At 44.9% G+C, this 21,503-nt stretch overlaps 1 protein-coding gene across 2 annotated transcripts in view; it reads left to right on the top strand.

Annotated features, from left to right (window-relative positions):
- The window catches only part of olfm2a (olfactomedin 2a), a 32,032-nt gene extending 11,519 nt beyond the window's left edge, over nucleotides 1-20,513 (top strand). Inside the window, exons 1-6 of one of the 2 annotated variants that reach the window (XM_061224153.1) lie at nucleotides 1,485-1,643; nucleotides 12,360-12,509; nucleotides 14,320-14,475; nucleotides 17,218-17,437; nucleotides 17,712-17,818; nucleotides 19,680-20,513. In XM_061224153.1, coding sequence (XP_061080137.1) covers nucleotides 1,500-1,643; nucleotides 12,360-12,509; nucleotides 14,320-14,475; nucleotides 17,218-17,437; nucleotides 17,712-17,818; nucleotides 19,680-20,354 — 1,452 coding nt within the window. In that variant the 5' untranslated portion in view covers nucleotides 1,485-1,499 and the 3' untranslated portion in view covers nucleotides 20,355-20,513. Of the gene's footprint in view, nucleotides 1-1,484; nucleotides 1,644-12,359; nucleotides 12,510-14,319; nucleotides 14,476-17,217; nucleotides 17,438-17,711; nucleotides 17,819-19,679 lie in introns of those variants that run through there. The other variant, XM_061224154.1, reaches the window with a different exon arrangement.
- Nucleotides 20,514-21,503: the final 990 nt, after the last annotated feature.

Raw genomic sequence — 21,503 nt, 5'->3', positions numbered from 1 at the left:
ATTCTAGTTTATTCATTCTAAGCATGTAAATACAGAGGCAGTTAATGAAAATTGTATTTATTTATGGTAACTTAGTTCTTCTTACAGACTATTATAATATATCAGTTTTCTTCTTATTTTCTGCTTAATTGATACTGACTTCCATTTTCATAGCTAAGAGGAGGTTTCAGGTAATTTGGGACACTTATTAAGACTGGTGGTGAGGGCATACTCAGAAGCTGAATTTACAAAGTATAACAGCGTATGGTATCCAGCTCATTCCTGATGCAGCGATGCACCCTAAGGTCCAGAGTCTAATCCTGGCTGTGTCAGCGCATAGTCGGCCATACGATAGCGGACACCACACCGCAGCCTGTGCTGCGTCATCAATATCGGCCCGGCTTGGGGATGTTTTTAGGCGCAACACAAACCGCCTCGCTGTGCTGATATTCACGGTGCAGCACGGGCTCAAGTTCCGCGCCTCTCTCATAAAACGGATCCCTCCTCATAGTCCGAATTATTCACTGTCGTACCGCAAATTAAAAGACGGATAGGGGGCGGAATATCTGCTGCGGAGAGGAAGGACGGTTCCCTGCTGTGTGCTGCTGTTCGCACGTCTGCCGCAGTACCCCGTTTCCAACACACGAGGGCAGCAGCGCACAGCCCACCGTCAGAGCAGGTGACTCTGGAGAGTGGACTAGATGGGCTGTCAGCGTGATGCTTTAACATTACATCTACCAGCTGTTTGTAGATAATCTAATGCCAGCCTGTTTATTTGCTTCCTACGTTCGGCCACTGTGAACCGCAATATGGATGTGAATATACATTTCCGCATGCATGACAATGAATACTTTGAGACTGATGGGTTGTCAGCAGTTTTGTTAACGCACCAGCTGCCAGGATGCGTGATGATTGATGAGCTTTCACTGAGAGCAGTACACAGGTATCTTCATCTTCATCACCATCGTCCTCTTCCTTACTCATGTTTCCCATTGCGCACCCTGTGTGTGTGTGTGTGTGTGTGTGAGAGTAAAAGGTGAAAAGGTGTATTTTAGTGTTAGAGCCCCCACCCACTTCCCACACTTTCAACCAACAAGATTCAGAAGAAAGGAGAGAGTGCATGAATGTGAGGGAAATGGAGGGAGGGAGAGAGAGAGAGTGGGAGTGGGAGAGAGGGGGAGAGAGAGAGCGTGAGAGAGAGTGAGAGAGGGAGGGAGCGAGGTACTTGCAGAGTCACACAGACTGATGAGTAGAGTGCAGTGTGACTAGACTGGAGCTCCGTCCGTTCATCCAATCCTCTCTCTCTCTCTCTCTCTCTCTCATTCCGCCTCTCTGTCTCTCTCTCATTCTCTCTCTCTTTCTCTCTCTCTCATTCTGCCTCTCTCCGTCCTCTCTGACTCGCTGAGTGTGCCTGGTTCATTGCGTTTCTCTGGCGGAACGTTGCCTGGGCTGGGTGTTAGGTGGAGTGTGCTGGGCTGGGGTTGGGGTCGGGGCAGGCCAGTGTTTGCGGGGGGGGGGAGATGAGTGTCCCGCTGTTGAAAATCGGGGCAGTGCTCAGCACCATGGCCATGGTCACCAACTGGATGTCCCAGACCCTGCCCTCTCTCGTGGGGCTCAACGGCACCACTGTGTCCAGAGGAGGAACCTCGGAAAAGATCATCAGTGTGCGTAGCCCTGTCCTCTTCTTACCGTGTGAGTGTGTGAGTGTGTGTGTGTGTGTGTGTGCGCGCGCATGTCTGCGTTTGTCTGTGTGTGTGTGTGTGTGTGTGTGTGTGTGAGAGAGAGAGAGAGAGAGAGAGAGAGATATGCAAGTGTGTCTGTGTATGAAACTGTGTGTGTCTATGAAATGTGACCGTGTTTGCGTGTGAGGGAGTGTGTCTTGTGAGTGTAAATCTGTGTGTGTGTATGTGTGAGAGAGAGAGATATGCAAGTGTGTCTGTGTGTGAAAGTGTGTGTGTCTATGACGTGACCATGTTTGCGTGTGAGGGAGTGTCTTGTGAGTGTAAATCAGTGTGTGACAGATTGTGTGTCTGTGTACATTATGTGTATCTGTGTGTGAGAAAGTGTATGTCTGCATGTTTCTCTGTGTGTGGTGTGTTTGTGAATATGTGGATGTGTACTTGTACGAAGCTTGTGTATGTGCTCCTGTGCTCTGTGTGTGAGGTGTATGTAGTGTGGGTGTGTGTGTGAGGTTGTGTGTGTATGACAAAGAGAGGATATGTTCTGTATGTGTGTGTGTGTGTGTGTATCTATGAGAGAGAGCGAGAGTGTGTGCATGTCCGTATGTGTCCTGGATATGATCATTAACTATGTGCTTATCCCTATGTAGATCTGAGGGCTTTAGTGTTTATCTGTGGAAATGTTTATGTCTTAGGGTCTGTGCATCGTTAATGTACTGTAATTATGTCTTCTGTGTATTTATTGCTGTCTATGTATACAAATTAATTACGGTTTGTGTATAACAGTTATTGCATTTGGGTCTATGTTAGGGTTAATGCATATTAGGGCCAGTGTATTAAGGTTTATGTGCAGCAGTGTAAACGTTATGTATTCTAGTACCGTAAAATTGTCAACACAGAACAATTACAATCACACAGATATTATTTATAGACATTACATTCACAGAGGTACATTTTTCCTGTAAGTGTTATTAATTCATATTTCTAACATAATTGCATTCTAAACACTTGTTTAGAGGGATTATTTGACACCGTTAAAAAGCACTAGATTCTAAGTAATGGCTTCAAAGGGTGTCTGTTTCAATTTAGGTAGATGTTGTTATTCTTTTGTCAGTCAAACCACTGTTATGATTGAAGTGTTTTGTTGCATTTATTTTGATCTTTGAGTCAAATTGTTCTTTGTCAGGAGAAGAACTTCTGTAGCACAGTGAGTAATGAGTAAAAAAAACGTATTATTAATTCACTGTTACAGACCTTTGTTCCGCTATCCATCACAATCTGCACCATATAGCTGTCAGGGGTTATGAAATATGGCTGTCGTTACTTAAGCTTTTTCATGTTATTCCTATAAAATCACTAGAGCAATGGCCTCTCTGCCAAATTGTTCTGGTCATTTCCAGTTACCAAACTTTCAAAAAGGATTGCAAGGTGGAGCAATGTTGGATGTCTTTGGAAAGCCTTTCTTGAAAATAAAAACTAGCAGCCCAAACAGGGGAAATTTTTTCTTTTGTGTTTGTCATATTTTCTAAAATAATTTTTTGAATGAGTATTCAGATTTTATTAGCACTGTAATAGGGTATGGGTTGACAGTGTCTGTACACAGTATTATGAAGAATGTTACTACTGACTGGACCAGTGCTGAATGTGATTTCTCTAAATTGAACTTGGTTTCAGGAAGCTGATATGAGATGGCACAAAATGTCTCCTGCTTTTGCCGTTGCCATTGGCTTAAAGACTGGTCAATCACATAAAGTCCTTGCCCATAAATAGAAGGAGCCATCACGGTTTGTTTGTGGGAACCGTGGAGTGCGATTGACTGGTTTGTGTAGACGGACCTAATGGCTTTTATGCAGCTGTAAAGGCATGTGTCACACAGCACCAAGGCAGTTGGTTTACATTAGATGGCTGAATGCTTAATTTGTGGTTTCATGGTTTCAATTTAGTGTGCATAGAACATAACCTGGGGTGTTTTGTAGTTGCTAGCTTGGAACATTAGCTAATCGGCTGATGTGGCGGAGAGCACAAGTCACACACATTACTCACAAAGTGTAATCCATATAACCAAAGTCTGCTGTGTAGCAGGGTTCTACAGTGCTCTCATTCCGTGTGCATTTGCTCCTGAAAATGTATGTGTGCTAGCTGGAAAAAGAATTTAGGAGCACATCTACAATTTGGGATGTTGTAGTGTTTTTCACATTTTTCAACTTTGGAGAGCACAAACATTTTACCGTAGAGTCCTGTGTTGGCAGTTCTGTGGCTTTGATGCAGCATTTGGCTTCTCTCTACCTCTATCTCTCTATCTGTCTCTCTCTCCCTCTCTCTCTCTCTGTTGTTTATACCTCATGAAGTGCTCTTTCACTCACCTAGACTTGCTCTCTTCTATTTACTCTGTATTGGTTTCCTTTTAAACTGTAATGACAAAAACTATACTTAGTATTCAAACAGTATCTAAAGCAGTGTATTTTAAAGTATATAGGAGTCATATACTTCTCAACATTGCAGGCTTTTTAGATTTATTCACATCCCCAAGGAGCTTTGCTGAGTTTCAGTATTTATATGCCCACAGTAAGAAAGCTCTCCTAATTGTATCATTATAATTGTAGCTTTTTTTTTGCTAAGCCAGCAAATCATTCACAAGTAATTAGCAAATAATTAACATATGGCCTTTTTCTCAGCTACCCACTGCTTCCTTTAGCAGACGCAGCAATGAGAGAAACATATGGCGCACTGTTGTAATAAGGATGATCTACAAAAGTGTGCATGTCGTCCGCCACAAAAGCAAACATTCCTGTCTGCCAAATGGATGACACAACATATTGTGTATAATAAGGTGTTCAAGTTCTGCAGGTGGTGGAACCCTGTTGTCTTTTGATTATTTATTTAGTTTCAATTTTTTGCCTGTTGGCCTCCAATGAGCAAAGCCTGTGGATTGCGCAGAGCAAATTTGATCAGGGAACTCTGTGACAGGTGACCAATAGGCTTGAATTCACGTGTGTGCCATAATCAACAAATCACATTAACACATAAATTAATTTCATCCAATCACATGCATCTCAGAGTGCCTTTCTTAAACCGGCAGTCAGACCTTCCCTATGCTGCTCATTGCCTGCGCTGCCTCTGCGTGCTCGCTTGCTTTGCACAACTGCGCTCACCCTCCACCACCCCGGCTAACACCTGCTGTTTGGATCTGCTTCTAGGTACTGGTGGTTCCGCTACTCCCCTGTTTAGTAGGCGAGGTGTATCGTAGTGCATGCAGGTGCGTGCAGGGTGGTACCTGAAGAAGATCCATTCAGCGCCAAACCTAAAATAATTTACTTACATATTCATTAATATGTTTATCTAAATATGTGAGTTGTCCTGACTAAAGTACCTTTTACCTGCTAAGGATGAGGTGTACCAAATTTGCTAGGCTTGTTTGAATGGCTGAACTCTTGGATCCTGAAACAGCTATCGGCAACAAGGGCCGTATTTGTTTCTGGTTTTAGTTCAAACTTCCAGTCTTAATTGCTTAATTCGTCCTACCATTTAGTCCATCTGACATTTCTTCATAAGTGCATGAATGAAAGCTGAAAACCGTTTTGGTGTTCCTATCAGACTTGGGTCAGATACGTAATTGTTTGTATTCAAATACTTTTCATTTCTTTACTGTACTGTACTGTACTGTACTGTACTCTCAAAAAGTGCAGTGCCCTGCCTTCTGGCCATTTTGGTTGGTCGGTCAGTCGAGCATAGAAAAGTATCTGAATCCAAAACAATTATGCATTTCACCCAGGTCTGGTCCCTATATGAAACATTTTACTGTGATCTAATCTAAAAGTGAATCAGTGTTGGTGAATACAGCCCTCCAGAACCGGACTTGCTCATCTCTGCTGTATAACATGGTGCAGATTGGACCCCTGGTGGTGTTGTACTGCGCATGATGAATTTTGGGCCCTCACAAGGCCAGCTCCTGTGCCCTGTTTGCCCTAGAGCCACACTACTCTGCTCCCTCTGCTGAGGAAGGAATTTTCCTCAAGGACTCAAAGTCAAACTGGGTAAAAGTTATGTCATTTTTAATTGTTTGAAAAACATTCTACATTTTGACATGTAACATTCTATTAACAATGCAGCCAAATGCTAATTGGTAAATTCTTGAAGAAAAAACATCTGCAATATAGCAGATTTTATTAGCAGAAATCATGTACAACGGATCTTGTAAATGAACGAAAGCAGGATATTTTGAGTTCGGTTCCAAGGCTCTTGGTCAACTGGGGCCAGAGTTACGATTGTTTAAATATTTCAAATTCAGGAGACAGTTATAGCTTCATTATAGATCAGCCTAAAATTGCAGAGTAGCCATTCAATCATAGCCTCTGTCAGGGTAGCACATTTTGTAAGAATTGCCTTTGTGCTTAGGCCAAAACTGAGAAAAGCGTTGTGTTTGTAAATGGTTGCTTTTGATGATTGGACCCCAGGAATCACTGCTTGCAGGCAAATGTATTTATTATTGTTATTATTGAGCAGGCTCTGTCAGAATTACAGCTTTTCTACGATAGGAAGGAAATCCTGAAATAAATCACTGAGTCCATCATCTTCTAGCTCACATATCCACACTGTGCATCTATCATGACAGTAGAGCAATTCACTCTTAATAAAGAAACCAGAATGAATAATCTAGTTCCTACAGAAAAGGTATAAGACATGAGCTGGTGTTGGCTCCTCTCCCTCCTTTCTTTTACCCTGATTGAAATCTAGCGGATCTTGGCGGAGAAAGCATTTTATTTGCACTGTGGCTGACCTTTCGTCTGTGCATAAAACCTAGAAATAATATTGTTTGGCTGATCTCAATATTGAATTTATTTGTAGCAGTTCTTGGGTCTCCGTGCCAAAAGATCAGTACAGTCATCACAAAGGCTGCATATTTGTGCTGAAGCAGTGAGAAGCAGAATAAAGGAGGAACCTGGGGTGAATTACTGTTCTAAAAGCTCTCATTATATTAACAGAAGGGCCCACAGATAAGTGGAATTTGTCCGTAAGAGGTAGGCAATTATGACTGGGGAATTGAAACTGCATTTCACATATACACATACACAGTGTCCATATTACACATATACACCAACACGTACTGTACCATAGAAAGATGCATTGTAACACTAAAATGCTTTTTAGTGTAGCATTGTAGCAGACACAATGCTGCACCCCCCCCCCCCCTTCTGCTATGTGCTTGCTCTGCCAATCCTAATAACTTTCTGCCAGACAGAAATAAAGAGTACCAGATTTACGACCCCGTTCTTTTAGGCTTCATGGCCTCGGGTGACAGGGTCAAGGTGATAAATTCTCCTAAACTCCTCCCTGGAGACCACAGACAAACCACAACTACCTCTTCCACCAGACCAGACTACCCAATAAGTAGGATCAGCAGGTCACCTGACCTGGATTTCTGGGTTTCTTATAGACTGGCTCCCTTATTCCAGGCACTGGTCGTCTCCAGTCTGGACTACTGCAACTCCATCTTTGCTGATCACCCTGCCTCTGCTACCAGACTGCTGCTGCTCATCTGATCTAGAACCTCCCCAGGCCCAAGCCTGTCACTCCCCTTCTTATCTCCCTCCTCGACTGGCATCAACTCGTATTAGATTCTGAATCTTGCTGCTTACCTATCACGCAGCTAAAGGGGCAGCTTTGTTATATCCCTAAAAAGATCCTCAGGCTCTACACACCTGGCAGACCTCGCTGTTCTTCTTCTGAAAACAAGGTAGATGTGATTTGCAATTCCTTCTCCCCACCCTCTCCCACTGCTGACCCTCCTACCTTCCCTAACTCCCTATCCTCCTTTTCTCTCCTCTCGCCAGAGTCGCCCCCCTGTTAAAAAAACCTACTCTTGAACCCTCTGCTCTGAATAACTACTGGCCTGTCTCTCTTCTTCCCTTCCTATCTAAAACTCTGGAATTGGCGGTCTGCTCCCAACTGTCCACTTACCTTCTCCAGAACAATCTCCACGATCCCAACCAGTCTGGCTTCAAGAGTGGCCACTCCACGGAGACCGCCCTGCTCGCGGACACTGAGGCACTCCACTCTGCTAAAGCCAAATCCGTCTCCGCTGTCCTCATCTTCCTCAACCTGTCTGCCACCTTCGATACAGTCAACCATGAGATTCTGCTCTCATCGCTGACTGGGATGAGTGTCACAGGATCTGCACTGGCATGGTTTTCCTCCTACCTCTCTGGTCGCTCCTACCAGTTGACTTGGAGCGGCCACCCCACCCCCTACAAACTGGAGTCCCGCAGGGCTCAGTTCTTGGTCCTCTCCTCTTCTCTCTATACACCATGTCTCTTGGGTCTGTTATCTCTTACCATTCTTACGCCGATGACACTCAACTCTTTCTTTCCTTCCCCCCAATACCCAGGTCACCACACCGATCTCTGCCTGCTTGGCTGATATCTCTGTGTGGATGACTTCCCACCACCTGAAGCTTAACCTTGCCATGACTGAGCTTCTCTACATCCCTGCTATGTCCTCTCCGACAATCGACCTCTCAATGATTGTTGAGGACTTTGTAGTATCCTCCTCCCATATGGCCAAGAATCTTGGGATGACTCTTGATAACCACCTCACCCTCGCTCCACATGTATCCTCCACTGCCAGAACCTGCAGGTTCTTCCTTTACAATATGCGCCGTATCCGTCATGTCCTGACGGAGAAAGCCACAGAGCTCCTAGTTCAGGCGCTCGTCATTTCCCGCCTGGATTACTGCAACTCCCTCCTAGCCGGTCTCCTAGCTTGTGCCATCAAGCTCCTCCAGCTGGTTCAGAATGCTGCAGTCCGCCTGATCACCATTCAGCCCAGGTCAGCTCATGTCACCCCACTCCTCATTGAAGTACCTAAAATGTAAATGTAAATGTAAATGTTCTTACACCTCTGGGGGTGTGTTCTGCCACATCATGTCTTCAGGTTGTTCTGACCCCTGTTTCTTTCTTTCTTTCTTTCTTCTTTCAGGATAATAGCATTGGTATTGCTATACAATATGAAGTGATCACGCTAATGATGCAAATAGTTCTTTACTGGTTAATATTACACTTTGTTTAAAAGTGGGCCTCTGTGCCTTCATGGGGACATGGCACTTTGTATTCCTGACACTAACACCGATATTCTCCATTTCTGGGTAATAGCATCTGCTAAGTGATTATAATGTAATGGGCTGTCTCCAGAAGAACAGCAGGGGCTTTACTGCTGGTCTTAGCTTTCTGTAATTGGCCATTAGGACTTTGTGAAGTCTGTTGGATGTTAAATAATTTGAGGAGGTCCGCGATCTGTCTCCCAGTTCAATGCATTTGCAGCTGAGAGTGGCCATTGGTCCACTGTGACCTCGTTTTGGGTTTTGGGGCTATTCTTATTGGATTCTCCAGTCATCCTGACTGACAAAAAGTACATATTTAAATGTCATTCACAGTACTGCCTTTCTCTGTTGTAGTTGGTTCTGTCATTAGTTCTGTCAATTATTTAGTCTTGACGGTTTAGTAAATTCAGCCAATTGCTTTACACAAGATGTCCAGCCCCATGCAGAGAAAGCCCACCCCTCACTGGAGCCAGAGTGCTTCGGTGAAAACAGCTGTTCATGAATAATAATTGGTAGATGGACAGTTGCTGTGGTTATACATTTTAACCCCGCCAAAGAACCTTTTTTGTAAACATATCTAGACCAAATTAGTCCTTGACTGCTAGCCATTTTTATCCACCAACAGATGTTTTCAGCACAGACAGGAAGCAAGGCTGTGTAGAGGAATCTCAGTGGAGATTAACTATCTCTCCTTGAGTCAAATGCAAATTAAGCTGACCCTGTTGCTGAACCGAGCCTTGCTGCCAGCATGGCATGCACAGCACCCCCTACTGGCATGTAAACACAGCAGATTTATTTACTCACCTTTATTTAGCTGTGCTCTGGTGTATGGCTATCTATGGTCCTGAAATCTGCTCTAGTGTATGGCTATCTATGTTCCTGAAATCTGCTCTAGTGTATGGCTATCTATAGTCCTGAAATCTGGGTCACGTTGAGCCCCGGAAAAACGTAGTAAACCATTTATTTAAACAGAAATGGTGCCGAGTTGAACATCCTAACTGATGTAGTAGGGTTTGCTCCTATGGCGTCTGAGAAGGAGTTCTCCGGCCTTAAAAGCATAGGCCGACATCATTATTGATTAGGGTTACACCCCCGACACATCCACCAAACGGGAGCAAATATAGCTCAGAGCCTGTTGCAAAACGCTGCACATCGTTGGGAGAAAACATATCGCTCAGCACAGAAACTGTAGCAAAACTTTCATTTTCAGATTGAACATGCCTCTGTTTTGGTATAGAGCTGTCCCTGGTCCTGAACTCTGCTCTGGTGTATGGCTATGTATGGTCCTGGAATCTGTTTTGGTGTAGAGCTGTCCCTGGTTCAGAAATCTGCTCTAGTGTACGGCAATCTATGGTCCTGAAATATGCTCCAGTGTACAGCTGTCTATGGTGTTGAAATCCTGCTCTGGTATAGGGCTGTCAAGGCTTCAAATGACACTTGTTTGATGCCCATGGTTTTTCAATAGGGGATCCACATTCCCCTAGGCGTCCTTCAAAGTACTGTAGGTTGGTCCCTCTAGATTTTAAACATTAAACATTTTTGTGATGGGGGGGGTTGGTCCCCTGGATGCCTTTGAGCCTAGGTGGGGGTCCCTGGATCAGGAAAGGTTGAAACCCCCTGCCCTTTGCCTCTGGCTGTTAATATTGGCCTGATTATGACACCCCTGGGTGTTAATAGGATGTCCTGTGTCTCTCACCCCCCCCCTCCTTTTCTTCATTCTGTGATGGACACACCAGGGAGAGAGGATAGCAGTGTTTCAGCTGCTAATGGAGAGATGAGTGTAGATGATTCAGTTGAAAGGTTTCCCGAGACATCAGTGGGAACAGAGCATTCAGTGACAAAGCTGTATTGATCCCTCCTCCACCCCCACTCTTGTTCATTTTACTGCTTCTGCCATCTGTTTAATGGGCCTGTACAATATCCCGACCATAAACTCATCCCTTAAAATGCTCAGCCTTGTCCCTGACACCAAAACTAACATTTACTTAACAACAAAACACGCTGTACCTAACACAGCAATTTATGTCCCTAAAACCAAAGACAAATCTGTCCCTAATACAAAAACAAATATGTAACTTACACCAAAACTAACAGCAAAATGAATCTGTACTTAACACCAGTGCTAATTATACTTTTAGCATATTTATCATTCCTATGTCCTTAACACCAACACAAGGGATCCCACTCTATCTGCAGTCAGTATACTTGCCAAAACAGCTTTTTATAGGCATATTGTTTGGTTTTATCTGTGTTGTTATCTGGGTTGTGTTCCAGTGCATATTCATATGAAGGATTCAGACCAAACACATATTCAGCCAAGCAGACGGATCACACACTTTTTTCTTGTCTTGTTTTCTGTTTAGAACCGTGCAAACAAAGCTGAAAATCATATTTTCACTGACATATTTTCACTGACAGAGTGTTTTGTCCCCTGGTTTCCTGTGTAATTATGAAGAGCTGTTTGGAAGTGACTGCAGAATTAATAGGTGGATGGTAATGAAATGGCAAAGGAATTTAATGAGATCCTTTGGATTAAGACTGAGGGGAACTCTACATGCTGCTGCACCTCCAACATTTATGAAAAATTAATAGTCTCCACAGTCCACACACTGTGATACCCATTTACTGTAATGCCCAGCACCCTAAGTGTGAGTAATGAAGTGTGCCTGTGTGTGTGTGTGTATGTGTGTGTGTTTCCAGGTGTGGTAATGGCGCAAACCCCATTCTGACTACACATGTATCCTGACAGAGAAATCAAGCTTAATATACTTACACGCAGTGTCTCCTGGCAAGGAGAAACAAACACACACGCACACACACACACATGCACTCATGCGTACAGACGCACACACACACACACACACACAGTGATAGTGCATTGTTGGCTCTGATTAGATTGGCTCATGCAGACACACACACAGATGCTCATACACACTCACACACACGTACGCACAGTGATAGTGCATTGTTGACTCTGATTAGATTAGCGAACACAAGGATATCTCCCATCTCTCTCTCCTGCAGAGAAAAGCTGCATCGATCTCTCAGGAACAGCTCCATTTCCTTTTCCTGCCTAAACCAATTAGGGGGCCCACCTCACATCAGCCACCCTCTCTCTCCCTCTCACCCCCTCCCCCACTTCCCTGCAATGCCAGATCATTTTATAGAGCCTTTTATAACTTTCTGCACCGGATTAATGCAGGCACTTAATCAACACTGTGTTTTTGTGTCCCTGTTTACAGTTGAAAATGTTGTTTTATTTTACCCTGAGGGGGCAGCAGGCGTCAAATAAAACTGAACTGGTCTGACATCACCTCCGGGAGTTAAAGTCGTTTTTTTAGCAGATTACTCTGATCCTGACCCTTGCTGTGCTTTAAATCCTAGGTGCATGTCTAAGCTGTTTCGTGGATAACCTTTAATTCCATTGAGTGATTCACGTTTGCTTTTTGTTCTGTCTTGTGTAACGTCTCCACGTGTCCGTCTGCGCGCCTTCCAGATGTGACGTTTACAGATCTCTTTCTCCGGGCTGGTTGTTCTCAGTCTCACGCCGTCTCGTTTTGGCTGTGCGGGTGTTTATCTGCCTGTTTCTCCCTGTCTTGCTGCAGGCGCTGTATCCGAGCCCAGAAGAGGGCTGGCAGATCTACAGCTCCTCTCAGGACGTGGAGGGGAAGTGCCTGTGCACGGTGGTGGCTCCCGCGCAGAACATGTGCAACCGCGACCCACGCAGCAAGCAGCTGCGCCACCTCATGGAAAAGGTTAGCCACTGCTGTCAATCATACCTGTCTGTGAGCCACTGCTGTCAATCACTCCTGTCTGTGAGCCACTGCTGTCAATCATTGTTTAAGCGCATTGCACGCTTCCTGTCTGTGACCCACTGGTGTTGACTCTAATAAAGACTCAGACTGTGGTCTAATACTGACTCAGGCTGTGCACTAATACTGACTCAGACTGCTCTAATACTGACACAGACTGTGCACTAATACTGACTCAGACTGCTCTAATACTGACACAGACTGTGCACTAATACTGACTCAGACTGTGCTCTTATACTGACTCAGACTGTGCTCTAATACTGACTCAGACTGTGCTCTAATACTGACTCAGACTGTGGTCTAATACTGACTCAGGCTGTGCTCTAATACTGACACAGACTCTGCTCTTATACTGACTCAGACTGTGCACTAATACTGACTCAGACTTGCTCTTATACTGACTCAGACTGCTGCAATACTGACTCAGACTGCTCTAATTCTGACTCAGACTGTGGTCTAATACTGACTCAGACTGTGCTCTAATACTGACACAGACTCTGCTCTTATACTGACTCAGACTGTGCTCTTATACTGACTCAGACTGCTCTAATACTGCAAATAGATGAAAGAGAAAGAGGAGGATGATGGGGTGGAAGTGGAAGAGAGGGAGTGCTATAAAGTGGCAGACCGGGGGAGAGAGCAGGGCAGAGAGAAGAGGCTATATTCTTGGGTGGGCAGCAGGTTGGCGTTTACTGCTCTGTAAACATCAGGAGCAGGTCTATCGATCAGGCCTTAAACTGTCAGACTCTGGCTTTACATCCCCCGCTCTCTCCCTCCTCCATAACTTTCCTCCATCTCCTCTAACTGAGAATGGTCACAGGGGTAGAAACCGGTCCGAAACCTTTGGAGACCCTGAAAGCAAGCACCTATAAAATCTGCCAGTCTGCGTTAGTGTCGGGTTCCTGAGAGAGAGGAGTGTTACTCTCAATAGTAGTGTTTCGTGGAATGCTAATAGGAAGAGAGGATGCTTCAGAATTAGTGTGAGCTGATGATAAAAACCTCTATCCATCTACAGTATAGGAGTTTCAGCATTTGTGTGTGTGTGTGTGTATGTGGTGAGTGGGTGTATGTGTGTGCATCGGTGAATGCGTGTGTGTGTTTGTGTATTAATGCTCACCAGCTGTGAGGGAAAATTAAACAGCCTGAAATAACACTGTATAATGAGGCAGCTGAGCAGGTGTCTCACCTTCCAACGCACACACACCAGCTGTCGCCTTACCCCCAACTGCTCAGGACTCTGCCCTTCTCTCCTCCCACTACCACTACCACTAGGCCCCGCCCCTCTCCCCCCCTCACTGTCAAAGGCCCCGCCCCTCTCCCCCACTCTCTGCCAAAGGTCCCGCCCCTCTCCCTCCCCTGAGAAAGGCCCCACCCTTCTCCCCCCTCACTGCAAAAGGCCCCGCCCCACTCACCCCCCCCTTCCCCCCCGCTCTGAAAAAGGCCCTGTTCATCTCCCCCCTCTCACTGCCAAATGCTCCACCTCTGTCACCTTCCACTGCCAAAGGCCCTGCTCCCTCTCTTCTTCACTTCTCCTCTGAACAGCCCTTCTCCTTCCTCTCTGTATAATCGATGCCCGCTTACAATGAGTGCCAAATACACTGCCCCGACACTGTCCCTGCGGTTGACGTTGTGTGGTCCCCAGTCTGTCAGTGATTTCCAATAAGTGTTTGGCGGGCGAGCGGACCCCACAGTGTGGTTGACTTTGGTGTGTGTGATTAGGGTCGGGTTCTCACAGTGTGCCTGTGATTGACAGGTGCAGAACATCACGCAGTCCATGGAGGTTCTGGATCTGAGGACCTACAGGGACCTGCAGTATGTGCACAACACGGCGTCCCTGATGAAGACGGTGGACAGCAGGCTGAAGATGGCTTCTGACAACCCCAGAACCCTCAACCCCAAGAGCTTTCAGGTACTCCAACTCACGTGTGCCTGTACCCAACCCAGAAATATTATTTTTCATGCATACTAAATGCCGCATGCTCAATAGTCATTATGATATACGGTTCTATGAATTGGAATGAATTAATGTAGTAGTTAACTCACTAATTAACAAACTACTACCGAGAAGTGAATCTGTACAGCTGTGTTAATGTATTTGTACATCATTAATTCATGCCGATTCATATTGGAATTAAAAAGTCAGTTAATGTATCTGTTAATGGTTAACTAATTATAAGGTCACCCTATGGTTTGCTAATGTATAAATATAATGTAACAAATACGTTAGTTGTTAACAAATGCATTAACTAATTAAAAGTTAATATCATGCTTAATATGTATTTGTCCATCATTAATCCATGTTAACAACTACATTAGTTAATGGCAATTTATGAACCTTATTGTAAAGTGTGACCCAAAATGGTTATGAAAAACAAATTTTAAACAACAATTAACACATGAGAACAAGTCAAGTCATTTCCGTTTAACTGTGCTACTTACTTACGTGCACTTAATGCAAAATAATATGCAGTAGATTATAACCTGAAATTTTATTTTGGTGGCCTTACATGTGCAACATACATCTGAACCGAGCCCGGTAAGGACAAGTGACCTTTACTTAAATGTACTCAATTCCTGACCAAGTGAAACAATTGAAACCTGGCTTAAGATGGCCGTCTGTTGAGGGTAAGGTATCAACAGCCCCCACTGTGTTAAGGGCATGCGTGTGCGTCGAGCACATTCCTATAAAACAGCAGAACCGCCTTTATTTCATCCCCCGTGGATGAGTGATGAATGGAGATCTAACAGACTCGCCCATAGCAGGGTGGGAGATTTACGAGTCCAAATTTCCACGCCGCCAAACGGAAAATGAGATTTATGGTGGGGCGCTCCTTGCTGAGCACCACTACATCACAAGATTTACGACAGACCTCCCTCTGTCCTGCACCAAGGAAGGGAGACACACACACGCGCAAATTAAAACCCAATAATATAAAAACCTGAGAAAGGGGCTTCCTCGCAATCCTCGTTTTACAGAAGTGTTGTGGTATTCGCCACCGCATTGCGGGCTACGGAGACCCTGCACACCCCCGATAAATAAACATGTCCTTTCGATTTCTGCACGCATCATTGATTTCAAAATGTAATTTAAGCCTGTTCTTAGTGGCGTAGGAGGGAGAGTTTGTGATATGGTTAAATCAATGCACTCGGGGGACACGTGGCAAAGAGAGAGTTCTTCACACAGGAACACAGACAGGCGGTGTTGTGTTATCCCTAGTCCCTGATTCTACAGAGTACTGCCACTAGCTTCATGGCTATACATTAAATATGCATAGGGCCCCCTTGACCCCCATGCGCCCCATGTTGTATCTACTTAAATTAAATTTAAATGACCAGGCTTCATCAGGACCACCTCGTCCTATACGACCCCCCTGGTCCACAAGCACAATCACTTGTAGGGCCCTCAATCAGTCACTGGTGATGATGATGAGTAGATTTGGATTTACAGCAGAACCTTGCTTTGCTGGAGCAGTGCTGTCAGAACTGGGCCATGACAGTACACTTAAAAAAGAGAAAATATTCATATATTGAGCTCCCCCAAAAAATTATATGTCAAGATTAGAGGATGTGTTTTTTTTCTTGTTTTTTTTCTTGCCAGGACTGAGAGATTTAGCAGTAAATGTTGTAAATGAAGAGCTTCACAGAGCTTCTCTGCTATAAAACAATACACAATTCTACAAATAATTATTCAATTGCTCTATTACATTAGCATACACTCAGTGAGCACTTTATTAGGTATACCTGTACACCAGGTTGTTAATGCAAATATCTAATCAGCCAATCATTAGCAGCAACTAAATAAAGTAAGCAGTATTTGGATAGTTAAGTTTGGTCACTTTTGCTTCCTTGTTTGTTTATTTGTTGTTTAAAAAAATAAATAAATAAAAAATAGGCCCTGGTCCTTATCTTTCTTGTACGTGTAGCAATTGAAATTGTACTTCCCTCTAGGGTCTTTCAGCACACTTAGCCCTGGTTATGGGTATGCACTTTGTTGTACGTCGCTCTGGATAAGAGCGTCTGCCAAATGCCAATAATGTAATGTAAATGCATAAAAGCATGCAGGCATGGTCAAGAGGTTCAGCTGTCTTTCAAACCAAATGTCATAATGGGGAATAAATGTGATCTAAGTGACTTTGACCGTGGAATGATTATTGGTGCCAGACAGGGTGGTTTGAGTATCTCAGTAACTGCTGATCTCCTGTTATTTTCATTTCAACAGTCTCTAGAGACCAATAAGTCAATAAATACCCAATAAAGTGCTGAGTGTATATAAATAATAATTATTAGGCCCTAAATATGGTTACAGTATACCCTTGCTTTTCGCAAGAGATACCTTGTGCAAATAGTGGTTGTAGAGAAAATAATGAAGAGGAAGCAGAAGATCATATTTCTCATACATTGAAAACATTTGTTGTATGAAATAAATATCTTAGGGAATGCACTGAAATTACTGCAGATATTGTGAATGAAATACATACTCTCAAGCACTGAAATTCTTTTTCATATCTGTCTTATATATTTATGTCAGTAAGGTTTTAAAGAAAAAATAATTTTGAATTCTATATTATACATGCAAACTGTATAATATATCTGCGTCAGTTAAAAGTGCTGTCCCTCTCACCACCCTACCCCTCTCTCCTCCTGTTCCCAGGAGCTGAAGGACACGGTGACCCAGCTGCTCCCCCTGCTGCCGGTGCTGGAGCAGTACAAGGCGGACGCACGCATGCTGGGGCAGCTGAAGGAGGAGGTGCAGAACCTGTCCCTGGTGCTGCTGGCCATCCAGGAGGAGATGGGAGCGTACGACTACGAGGAGCTGAGACACAGGGTCCTCCTGCTGGAGACCAGGCTGCACTCCTGCATGCAGAAACTGGGTACGGCGGGGGGGGGGGGTTCAGGTGGTGGGGGGGATTCAGGTGGTGGGGGAGGAGGATTCAGGTGGTGGGAGAGGAGGATTCAGGTGGTGGGGGGGATGGATCAAGAGGCATGAGCATTTCATATGGGTTTTCTTGGTCTTCCATTTTGAGAAACAGCAGGGCCCCAGTGAGATCCAGCCACATCAAACTACTCCAGTTCTAATAGATTTTCACTTTCATGTGCAGCCCTCAGAAGCTCTGTGACTGAATAAAGTGTGTGTGTGTCTCACAGGTTGCGGGAAGCTAACCGGCGTCAGTAATCCAATCACAATCCGCGCCTCTGGCTCGCGTTTTGGCTCCTGGATGACCGACACCATGACCCCCAGCTCAGACAACAGGGTAAGAGTCTGAGAATTCTCCCTTGAAAATCTAAAACACTTTGCGTTTCACTAACGCTTGCCAATCAAAACATCTCCATCCAGTCACCTGCTCGCCTGTACACAAATAAAATACCATGACATGAGCAGTGAGATGTTTTGAAAGTCCAGCTTTAGTGAGAATGAAAAGCATTTTAGTTCTTCCATCCTTGAGATTTAACATGGGTTGCATAATGCTCCGAGCACAATACTCAACCCCCAAACCTCACCACCATCCCTAGGCCGGAAATGAACCCTTGTTGTGAGACCGCTTCACCAATCCTGCGTATGATTGGCTGCAGTGACCCTACCCCTGCAGGCCCTGCCCTCAGTGGTCGGGACTGACAGATAAGGAATACTAATGAGCGGGGCAAAGCCCGCAAACCACAGCATGGCGTTCTTGCTGGAGAATGCCACAGTGGGGGATGGCATTAAGGGCTGTATCAGTCGCAGGTTATTACATTAATTATCCTGTCCTTCACCCTGACTGCATTTAGGAGCCCTTCTGCTCCCTGCTCCATCAATGTGATCCAACCTGGCCTTCCTTTACTGTTCAAACAGCTCAACCATGTCTCCAACACAGCTGAAATGCAGCTTAAACACTACTCAAACATAGCTCAAATGTAGCTCGAACACAGCTGAAACACAGCTCGAACACTACTCAAACGCAGCTCAAATGTAGCTCGAACACAGCTCAAACACAGCTCGAACACTACTCAAACGCAGCTCAACCAACTTTAACACACCTCTAATGCAGCTCAAACACAGCTCAACCACAGCTTGAACACAGTTCAAACACAGCTTGAACACAGCTCAAATGTTACTCGAACACAGTTCAAACACATCTTGAAGACAGCTCAAACGCAGCTCGAACACAGCTCAAATGCAGCTCAAACAGAGTTCAAACACAGCTTGAGCACAGGTCAAACACAGCTCGAACACAGCTTGAACACAGATGGAACACAACTCAAATGCAGCTTGACCACTCAGGGGAGGAAGCGTGCAACAGCTCAATACTACTTCCCCATCCATCTTCCACTCTCATTCACTCACTCCTCCCTCCCTGACTCTCGCTCTGTGTTCATCCCTCTCTCCAATCTCCCTTCTGAAAGACTGGAATCATGAACTTGGAGTGAATAAAGAGGAGGAAGTGTGGGCCAGAAAGCAAGATAAATCAGCAGAGAGGAGGAGAGAGGTAGAGAGAGATAGAGAGATAGAGAGAGACAGAGGGAGACAGGAGAGAGAGAGTGAGAGACAGGAGGGAGGCAGAGAGGGTGAACCAATTAAAAACTGCAATGAGGTTTTTCATTACTTCTGTTTTTAACTGTAGAAGAGTTGGCAGGTCTCTAATTATCTGCAGTTTTAATGAAGTCTCCCAGGAACGTAGAGAGGATCGGGAGAGAGGTATATCCTCCTTCCTCCGTGGGCAGTGCATGACTTCCTGCAATATCACAGCCTCATCTTTTTATGGAGAGAGACACTTACTGCCATATCACGCCCCTTCTGCTTTATAGTGAAGGAGAGTTGCTAATTGTGTTGACTGGCTGCTAATACTGTAGCAGTTTGCATATTCTAACTCATTACACAACAGCAAGGACAGAGCAAGCATATGTTCATACATACACACTAACATGCACACACAAAACCATGACTCGGGTAAATCAACTGGTTTCTGCCATCAGCTACGTGGTTTCTTGATTGAAATGCTTCATACTTCCTGCTGTTCTCTTTCTGCCTCCTTCTTTCCCTGCCTTCTCTCTCTCCCTCCTTCCCTCACTCTCTCTTTCTCCATCCCTCTCTCCCTCCCTCTCCCTCCCCCCCTCTCCCTCCCTCCCTCCCTGCAGGTGTGGTCGATGGACGGGTACCTGAAGGGCCGTCGCGTGCTGGAGTACCGCACGCTGGGCGACTTCATGAAGGGCCAGAACTTCGTGCAGCACCTGCTGCCCCACCCGTGGGCGGGGACGGGGCACGTGGTCTACAACGGCTCCCTGTACTACAACAAGTACCAGAGCAACATCGTCATCAAGTACCACTTCCGCTCCCGCAGCGTGCTGCTCCAGAGGAGCCTGCCCTCGGCCGGCTACAACAACACCTTCCCCTACTCCTGGGGCGGCTCCTCCGATATCGACCTGATGGCGGACGAGAACGGGCTGTGGGCCGTCTACACCACCATCCCCAACGCGGGCAACATCGTCATCAGCCGCCTGGAGCCCCAGAGCCTGGAGGTGCTGCAGACCTGGGACACGGGCTTCCCCAAGCGCAGCGCCGGAGAGGCCTTCATGATCTGCGGCACGCTCTACGTCACCAACTCCCACCTGGCCGGGGCCAAGATCTACTTTGCCTACTACACAAACTCGTCCAGCTACGAGTACACGGACATCCCCTTCCACAACCAGTACTCACACATCTCCATGCTGGACTACAACCCCCGCGAAAGGGTGCTGTACACCTGGAACAACGGCCACCAGGTCCTGTACAACGTCACCCTCTTCCAGGTCATTACCAATGCGGAAGACTAGAACTTTCCGTCGTACGTTAAGTAAAACGAGCGCAAAGCCAGAGGCGAAAGCTTTTGGACACGGACAGCCACAGACTCCTCTCCTCTCCTCTCTTCCTGTGATGAGTGCGCATGGTTATTTTCATTTGTGACCGAAATAAAAAAAACACTTTGACTTTGACATTTTCTCACTGTTCTGTTTGTGTTTTTGAGAACAATTTAAATATCTAAAACTATTCCCAATTATCATTACTTCCAAAGTCACGGAAGAGACACGTTTGCTATTTCTATCGCCTTAGGAGAGGGTAAGAGTAAAAGACGATAACTATTAATAGAGGAGAGGGGAACAGTAAAGGAGAGGTTGATGGTAAATAGCGGAGCGGTTACAGTAAAAGAGAGGTTGACCATAAGTAGAGGATTGTTGAACAGTTATGAGAGTGATAAACCATAAAGTACATTAAACGGCAGGAGGTATAAACAGTAAAGGACAGGTGAAACATATAGGTGTACTGTAACTAAGATTTTCTTTTTGACTTGTTACAATAAAAGCCATGCTACCAATACAATTTTACCTATGTTTCAAAGTAATATAAACATCTTATTTTAAATGTTATGCTTTAAAAAAAAAAACGGATTCAATTTTAATATGTATCAAAAATCATATATACGCACATCCATATGCAGTAGATTATTTTGAATTTACACAGTTGCCTGTAAACTGTGTATACCGGTAAGTAAAGATAGACGAGTAAAAACTCAAAATGGCGGAAGCTTCTGTGTTGTCACTGTCTGGCAGCCAGAGTTGAACCAGTAATATTTTCAGTGTTAATCAAAATATATTTTTAATGGTTCAGACAAGTCGGTGATTGGCACCACTCCATTGTTCCACCCACTACGGGAATCGCAAAACCCCACATTCACGTCACTGCTCATAATTTGAGAGTTGAATCTGAATTCATCTTTAATTTATAAGGCCCTTAGAGGTGATTTATGAGAGTTGTGAAGGTAATTTATGTCCATTACTCTGGAATGCTCTGAGAGCCGTACAGGTCATTTATATCTGTTACACTGGAGCGGCCTGATAACTTTCTTAGGGCTTTGCCAAGGTGAAAGCATCTTCAAAGCGCAGTGTTCCCCACTGCTCTTGGCTTTTTATATGAATATATATGGA

This window comes from Conger conger, chromosome 16 (assembly GCF_963514075.1).
Source record: "Conger conger chromosome 16, fConCon1.1, whole genome shotgun sequence".
NCBI lineage: Eukaryota > Metazoa > Chordata > Actinopteri > Anguilliformes > Congridae > Conger > Conger conger.
The sequence above is the reverse complement of the archived record's forward strand: the minus strand, read 5'-3'. Positions and strand labels throughout refer to the sequence as shown.